The sequence below is a fragment of the Choloepus didactylus genome, chromosome 4 (assembly GCF_015220235.1).
Source record: "Choloepus didactylus isolate mChoDid1 chromosome 4, mChoDid1.pri, whole genome shotgun sequence".
Classification (NCBI taxonomy): domain Eukaryota; kingdom Metazoa; phylum Chordata; class Mammalia; order Pilosa; family Megalonychidae; genus Choloepus; species Choloepus didactylus.
Window position 1 is genome coordinate 154,764,380 of NC_051310.1, and position 9,018 is coordinate 154,773,397.

Consider the following 9,018-nt stretch of genomic DNA (forward strand, 5'->3'; position numbering starts at 1 on the left):
GACCAGGAGTATCACACTTGATGGTGCTCCTCAGCATGACCCTTGTTACTAAAAGTATGTATTTAGTTTAATTCAATCACAACTTTTAAATTTCCCAAGAACAAGCCTTTGAGAAAAATAGAACATGTGACCCTCCCCATTGCTTTGTAAGGACCTAGGACTGGCTGGTACAAAGGGAAAGGGGAGGGAATGTACCAAGTGCCTGTTGTGTGCAGGATGTGTTCACTGCCATATATAATTTAATACTTCAGAGCCCCAATTAAAAGATGAGCTGAGACTCAGAAAAGTTAAGTAACTTGCCAAAGTTCATCCAGTTTAAAAGTGTCCAAGTGATTACCTGGCCAGGAAAAAGATCAATAAAGATGATAAAACATCGTATGAACTTTTGAAGTTGCTGTTACAGTATTATTCAAACACATAAACAACAACAACAACAACAAAAAAAAAACCTTTTTAAGTCATGGGGTCAGCTTTTACAAAAAGGAGATTGTAGAAAATTGGGAGGATTTTCCTGGACAATCAAGGTCTTCAAGTTAGATAAGGAGATAGTATTATAAAAAATATAAATATAAGTTTCTAAGAATAAATTAAAATATTCAGGAACTTTGAAATATAAATGAAGCATTTGAACAAAGGCATCACTAAATCTTGCTATTGTGCAATAACCAGATCCTCCCCTCATTTTTTTTTAGTCTTTGATGCCATCGTTTCTTTCTGCAGCAAGAAGATGCAGAAGCACCTGCAGACCAGAGGGCATGCCCACTATGCACAAGGGAAAGCTTGGGAATGTGCCCAGGCTCGCACCACATAATGTAATGTTTCTTCAGCTTTCTAGAGACATGTAGTAGTGGGTTGAGAAGATCTTCATCCCATTGTTCCCCTGCCCAAAACTTTTCTTAAAGCTTCCTTCACATCCTTGTTTCTCAAAGAGTAGATCAGGGGGTTCAGCATTGGGATCACCACTGTGTAGATCACAGCAACTGTGCGGTCTTGTGTCATGGAGTAGCTGGATGTGGGGCGCAGGTACATAAAAAGTGTTGTGCCAAAGAAGAGGCAGACAGCAATGAGGTGGGAGGCACAGGTAGAAAATGCCTTGAATCTGCCCTGGGCTGAATTCATCCTCAGGATGGTGATGAGGATGAATAGGTAGGAGATCAAGATGGTGAGAGTACAGCTCAAAAGGTTGAAACCAGCAAAAATGAAGAGTAGGATCTCACACAGGGAGGTGTCCACACAAGACAGGGACAGGATGGGTGGTCCATCACAAAAGAAGTGAGTGACCGTATGAGCACCACAGAATTTTAGGCTGAAGATGCAGCTTGTATGGATAAAAGAATTGAGAAATCCTGCACTGTAGGAGCCCATAATCAGAGAGGCACAGACCTTAGGAGACATGGTGATTGGATAGAGCAGGGGGTTGCAAATAGCAGCATAGCGGTCATAGGCCATAGCAGCAATAAGATAGCACTCACTTGTGGCGAAGCCTGCATAGAAGAACATTTGAGCCATGCAGCCAAGGTAGGATATCACCTTCCTCTTGGCTAAGAAGTTCACCAGTGTCTGGGGGACAACTGTCGAGGAGTAGCAGAAATCCAAGAAAGAGAGACTCTTCAAGAGGGAGTACATGGGAGTGTGCAGGGTGGCACTCACATGGATCAGGAAGAACATGACCATATTCCCCAGCAGAGTGATGGTGTATATGCCTAGGAATGCCACAAAGAGCAGTGTCTGGAGCTGGGGGTCACTGGTGAGGCCCAGGAGCTCAAACTCATTCACTTGGCTCAGGTTTGCCCCATCCATATTTTCCAGTGTTCTAGGGAGTGTAGAAAAAGGTGACCAACAGAAATGAAGTCGATCACCTAGGGACTTTTATTGGGTTTAGTTCTCCCCTAGAAACAGCCTTCTGAAGATCTGTCTCACTGAGGAAATTTGGTGTTGCACACAGAACTCTGTCATAGAAAGGATCTTCTCTAGTTGATTGGTTGGTTAGTTGGTTAGTAAGCACTTCTTGAGTAATGATGGAAAAAAATCAAAGAAATATACACAGTTTGGTCTCTCCAGGATCTTTTAAAAATTCCAAGTAACGAAATAGTCTCTCACCAAATATTTGACAGTCTTCTGTATGCTTAGCTCTGTGTTCTCTCTGTTAATGGTTTGAGTGCCTGAGCTTAGGAGGTTATGTTCTGCAGAGAGTGTATTTCCAGTTTAAGCACACAGGCTCTGGCATCAGACTGCCAAGGTTCAAAGGCAGGACCTCACCACTAACTAGCTGTATAACCTTGGGAATGTTACTTGACCTCTTTAAGTTTCCATTTTCTCATCTATAAAACAGGGATATAACACCTATCTCAAAGAATTTTTATAAAAACTCAATGAGTTAATCCATGTAAAGCATTTTGAGCAAAGCCTGGCCCATCATGAAAGTTCAAACAATGTTAGTTATGATTAATTTGCATTGAGGTAACAGACCTAACACATAGCTAAAAATGCATAAGTAAAATGAAACAACAAAATTTAGCAAGCAACCTACCACCAAACAATATAGATAAAGACGTGCTAAATAAGAGTAACTAAACAGGTCCTCAGAGGATCCTAAATGTTCCAGAGGATTTTAATTTTATTCATTGCTTAGTTATAAAACTGCCACTGTGAATTTAGCACTAGCCAGGCTAGTAAAGATGATGAGGGCAGAGGATGTGGCAAGATGGTGACTGTGTGGGATTATAAACAGCAAACTGAGCTCTTGGACTCAGGAGCATTAGCCAAGGGGAAAGTGCCACCCATTGTTCATGAAGGCACCAGTCACTTCCAGTGAAAAGAATCACCCTGGATTCAGGAGCTTTTGGGATCAGCAGGGAAAGAACAGGCCCTGAGGCTTTGCAAAATGCCTTTTCTATTCAGAGTGAACAAGGTCTTGGATGCATCATGTAAACACCACACTCCCCTCTGCTCCACTGCTTGCTCTGCCATCCATGTTCCCAAATTACCTCTCAGTTATGGAGTCAGTTAAGCCTCTTGTGCTCTTTGGTGAAGCCTCTCAGCTGTGAACTTTGAAGCCAGCAGATGTGTTTGGAGTAGGGCAGAAAAGGACAAAAGTGAGCCACTTCCTCCTGTCTTGAGGAGAGTAAAAGTTGTGAAAGACGTTAAGGGGATTCAGGAGAGGAAGGAGCTATTTCAAGCAGGCAAAAGGTTCTAATTTATCCCAGTGGAAGAATCTCCAGAATCAGCAAACTACCAGGACAGGAAGATTCCAGACATAAAAATAAAATTAGCTATCAAGTAAATAATGAATACCTTATGGCTGTTGCAGAACACTAGGAATTGTGACAAGAAAAAAGTTTAGTAGTGCCCAGAGAGATAACATGCCCTAATAAAATGGAGACACCCAAAATACGAGTGCAAATTTGAACATGGAGCATTGGTAACTGCTTTTAGAGCACCAAGCACAACTCTGTGATTGATTTCATGTCACTGAGATGGAACATTCAGCCCATTCTTAAACCCATTATTACAGGAATGTGGTCTGCCCTAGAATTGGATTGCAAATGTTGTTGGCCCCATTGGTGTCAAAAGTCAACTCATTCCGCACCTGGGGAATTCCTGATATTCTCTCAAGCAGTAGGGACTCCCAATCTAATAAGCCAAGCCCTTGATCTTCAGGCTTGCCCTTTTGAAAATTATTTCTGTAATGGCAAAGCTAAGCCTACTTATAATTATGCCTAAGAGTCACCCCCAGAGAACCTCTTCTGTTGTTCAGATGTGGCCTCTCTCTTCAGAGCCAAACTCTGCAAACAAACTCTCTACCCTCCCCCCTATGTGGGACATGACTCCCAGGGATGTAAGTCTCCCTGGCTATGCTGGATTTGGCTCCCAGGGATGAGCGTGGCCCTGGCATTGTGATATCAACAATGCCTTCTTGACCAAAAAGAAGGAAGAGAAATGAAACAAAATAAAGTTTCAGAGGCTAAAGATTTCAAATAGAGTTGTAGATGTCATTCTGGAGGTTACGTGTATGCAATCTTCAGCCAGGTATCGCAACTTGCCACAGTATGCCAAGCCCCAACCAAAAGTATTCCTGAAAACTCTGAAGATTACCCTGGGCTCTATCTAAGACTCTATAAAAGTTTTACCTATTAGGTTTATTTTTCTTCAGAAACTTAAAGTCTCCAGATGGCTTCCATGCCAGGTAAGCCCTGAAACCCAGAGGTACCAGTCTCTCCAAGAATATCAACCAATTTCATTCCTCTACCCCATAATGTTGACACTACTTTTCAGCCCAAAGAAGTTAGAATTGTTGACACCACTTTCCAGAACAAAGAAGTTAGAATAATCATTGCTCAGATATCCCTGAAGATTGAGAATGAATCAAAGGAGAGGGAGAAGTTGTAACTGAGAAGTTACGAATTAACAAATGACTATGACTACTGACTCATTATATAGATATTTCTTTTTAGTTTCTAGTGTATTCAAACAGCCAGTAGAAAATACCTGAAACTGCTGAACTGTAATCCAGTAGCCTTGATCTTTGATAATGATTGTATAACTATATAGCCTTCATCTTGTGACTGTGTGATTGTAAAATCCTTGTGACTGACACCCCATTTATCCAGTGTATGGGTAGATGAGTAATAAATAAAGACATGCATAAAAAAGGTGGTTAAGTATACAAAGCCTTTTTTGTTTGAGACTTTGAATTTTGTGACTATATGAGTTTAATGAAATCTCCAAGTGTTTTAGACTTAATGTGCTTTTTTGGCAATTCTGTTTGGAATAAAGTTTGTTTATATAATTTTTTTAAAAAAGTCAACTCAGCTCCAGGGCAAATTGCAAGGACATCAGAAAATTGACTGTAAAATGCCCTGAATGGAAATAATTTACAGGAACTTAAAGGAAGTAGAGAGATAGTCCTTAGAGCAGAATAGGATTTCTTGAAATCCTTCTTCAAATCTTTCCTCAATAGTCCATTTCAGTTTTGCAATGGTTCTGCAAGAACCTCTCTGATTAAAATAAGGGCAAAAGCAGAGAAAGGTACAAATGTGTGTGGCCAAGGCTTAGGATAGCACAGATGAGGCAGGGAGCCTACACTGGGGTAGGGAGGTGAGGTGAGATAGGATTGGGTAGTGGGAGGGACAATGATAGCTGATCAGAGCCTCCAGATTCATTACTTGCTTTAAATCCACTGTCTCTTCTCCTCCCTTTTCCTCTATCATCTCTCTTCTCAACTGCACTAAATTCAGAATTCTTTAGGGTACAGAAATTAGTCAAGGGATTGTGGAGAAAATTGCCATAAAAGACATCTCTTAGCTTTTCAAGAGATGCTGCAATAAGCACAATTTCTGTTGACTGCAGTTTGTACCTATGAAGGAAAAGTAGAAAGTAAGCTTAAGGGTTGTCTTATCAGACAGAAATGGACTCCCAATTGGAGTGCCTAAGGGTAAGAGCAGGTGCCTGAAGACTGTTGATGAGGGATGACTATGCAAAGGGCTTTATTTATACCTGACTTCCTCCCTGCAATAACAGAGTGAGAGCCCCTACAGATGGCAGGCAGCCAGAGGAAGAAGACAGTGAGTTTCTTTGAGAAACATGGATCCGAAACATTAAGGTACCCAAGGTTCACTCAAGAAGCTTGTTATACTTGTGTATTCCTGGTTCCAACCCCAGAAAGCTTGTTCCAATAGGTCTGTAGCTGGGCCCAAAAAGCCAGTGATTCTGAAACTGATGGTCTCTGAACTATACTTTGAGAAACAGTAAATCATTGGATACCTGGAGCAGCAGACAGATCTTCTCCCTGAACGACATAAAAATATCCTCTTCTAACTTGCGAGAATTCTCCGTATCCTGGGAAATCAGCCTGTAGGTATGATGATTGTCCTGGGCAGCTCTTCCCTCCACAAGGCATATAGTAGTTAACAATTTCTAGATATCTGGATACTACATGATGATGATCTAATGCCATGGAATTTCCTCTTTCAAAGTTGCTTGAGATATTCTTAAGCAAACCATTTGATTCTAACAAAGCACATGACAAGATGTCAAAACTGTTGTTCTGGAGGTCAGAACACAAGTCTTCAGTAGAACAGTGAAGACAAAGCCAGACCCATTGTGTATGCTGACTGAGTCTGAGGATCAGGGTCTCCTGTTGACTTTAACCTCTCAAGTGGTGAGAGGAATAAGGCAGCCCCACTGTTCTGAGCTCTTGCAGCTGGTTCTGTGCTGGTGGGAAGCACCCCAGTGCTATCTTTTCCCCTGGGCAGCCCAGAAGCACAGGTTCAGCTTGTCTCACAACTGGGAGGAGGATGTATTCATTGATGAGGGTTTAAGACTGGTGAGGAAGTGAGAATAATTGGCCCCGTATAGACCCATTAATGTGTTTGCAAAGTTACTAGCATCACCCAGAGTCTCTATCCCTGAGGAATAAAGTGGCTGGGAAACTAGGAATGGATCCACACCAGTTCCCTGCCTATATGCTGATCATTAGCTCCAAAGGAGTGCTCTACTTTAATCTTAAACTTATATGATTATTAGTATTTCCTCTATATTGGAAAACAAAAGTTTTATAGTGTTTCTTTTTTATTATGCCAGTTCCCCAATATATATTTGTGACTTAAATTAGAGATGAGAAACTTCCCACCCTTTGAGATTATAGTAAAACTAGAGGTGTGTTATTTAGTTCCCAAATATTTGGGGATTTTCTGAGGATATTTCTGTTATTGATTTCTAATTTAATAGAATATAGTCAGAGCACATATTTTGTATAACTTGAATGCTTTTGAATTTACTGAGATTTGTTTTATGGCCCACAATATGATCTATCTTGGTAAATGTTCCATCTCCATTTGAAAAGAATGTGTGTCCTGCTGTTACTGGGTGAAATGTTCCATAAATGTTAACTAGGTCAAGTAGGTTGATGATGTTCAAATCTATTATATCCTTTCTGATTTTTTGCCTCATTGTTCTATCAATTATTGAGAGAGGAGTATTGAAATCTCCAACTGTAATTGTGAGTTTGCCTGTTTTTTTCTTGTAGTGCTTCACTTTTTGCTTCATGTATTTTGAAGTTCTTTTATTAGATGCATAAATATTTTAGGATTGTTATGTCTTGATAAATTTACACAATTATAGTTATAAAATGACCTTCTTTATGATTGCCAATGTTTTTGCTCTGAAATATATCTTATATGATAATAAAGTAGCCACTCAGTTTTCTTTTGATTACCCTTAGCATGGCATATCTTTTTCCATTCTGTTACTGTGAACCTGTTTTAAAGTACATTTCTTGTGGGCAGCATATTAATTTTTATTCTAATGTATATGCAAACTATAATTTCCCCTTGTAACTAAAATCAAGCATATAATTCAGTGGTGTTAATAACATTCACAATGTTGTGCTGCCGTCACCACCATTCATTACCAAAACTTTTCCATCACCTCAAACAGAAACTATACCAATTAAGCATTAATTCCCATTTCCTATTCCACTCAGGCCCCTAATAACCTATATTCTAGTTACTGACTCTGAAGTTGCCCTGTTTTCAAATTTTTTTGTCATTTGATTGTTAAGTTATAGGATTTCTGGATATATACAGGATTAAGTTATAGGATTTCCCTTATTGGATATGTGGTTTCCAAATATTTTCTCCCATTCTGTAGGTTGAGTTTTGACCTTCATGATGATGTCCTTCTTACAAAAGTTCTCAATTTTGTTGAAGTCCCATTTATCTGCTTTTGTTGTTATTGTTGCTGCCTGTGCTTTTGGTGTAATTGCCTAACCCAAGTTCCAGAAGATGCCTCACTATATATTTTCTTCTAGGAATTTTATAGTTTTATAATTTTTATAGTTTTTTAAAAAAAAATTTATAGTTTTTTACTTTTGGTTCTTCTTTGATCCATTTTAAATTAACTTTTATATTTGGGGTGAGGTAGGGGTCCATCTTCATTCTTTTGCATATGTTTATCCAATTTTCCCAGTACCATTATTTTTTTTTTCTTTTTTTATACTTTTAGGCATGTGGACTTTTTCTTAATTAGAGAAGTTGTGGGTTTACAGGAAAATCATGCATAGAATACAGGTTCCCTTATACCACCATATTATTAATATCTTGCAATAGCCAGCACCATTCTTGCAGAGACATTTCTTTCCCCATTGAGTGAACTCAGAAACCTTGTCAAAAATCAGTTAGCATAGATGAGCTCTCAATTTGATTCCATTGGTCTATATAGCTGTCCTTGTACCACTATCATGCCATTTTGATTATTATAGCTTTATAATAAGTTTTGAAATTGGGAGGTTTGATTCCACCAACTTCAGTCTTCTTTTTCAAGATGACTGGTTATTCAGGGATCCTTAACCATCCATATAAATTTGATCACTGGATTTTCCATTTCTGCAAAGAAGACTGTTGGGATTTTGATTAGTATTGTGGTGAATCTGTAAATTGCTTTGGGAAGAATTGATATCTTAACAATAGTTACTCTGGAAAAGTAATAGATTGGAAATCTATGAATATGGAATGTCCTTCCATTTTCATAAGTCTTCTTTGATTTCTTTTTGTGAAGTTTTGTAGGTTTTCATGTATAAGTCTGCAGTAGTTTGAATCTGTGTGTATCCCAGAAAAACATGTTTATAAGTCTAATCCATTCCAGTGGGTGTGAACCCATTGTAAGTAGGATATTTTGATGAGGTTACTGCAGTTAAGGTGCATTTGGCCCAGCCTAATCATGGTGGCTCTTAATCTCTTACTGGAGTCCTTTATAGAGTGAATTCAGTCATGAGAGAGAGAAAGCCATAGGAGGCAAGAAGCTGAACACAGAAGACAAGGGAGATGCCAGAAGATGCTGCCATGTGCCTTGCCATGTGACAAGTTAAGGACTCCAGGATCACTGGCAGCCAGCCCCAGAATACCACAGTCTTCAGGGAGAAAGTATCACCTTGATAATGCCTTGACTTGGACTTTCTTTTAGTCTCAAAACCATAATCAAATAAATTCCCATTTTTTAAGCCAACCCATGTCATGGTAT

The 9,018-nt window shown here is 39.3% G+C and overlaps 1 protein-coding gene across 1 annotated transcript; it reads right to left on the reverse strand.

The window, feature by feature from the left end:
* Positions 1–864: 864 nt before the first annotated feature.
* On the reverse strand, positions 865–1,956 carry LOC119532936 (olfactory receptor 5AU1). The gene has a single exon (XM_037835167.1). It carries the CDS (start codon positions 1,798–1,800, stop codon positions 865–867), a length of 936 nt encoding a protein of 311 aa, XP_037691095.1. The 5' UTR covers positions 1,801–1,956.
* Between the last annotated feature and the right edge of the window lie 7,062 nt (positions 1,957–9,018).

Bases quoted from the DNA above. Each gene is read 5' to 3' on its own strand.
- LOC119532936 (XM_037835167.1), bottom strand. From the start codon at position 1,800: ATGGATGGGGCAAACCTGAGCCAAGTGAATGAGTTTGAGCTCCTGGGC.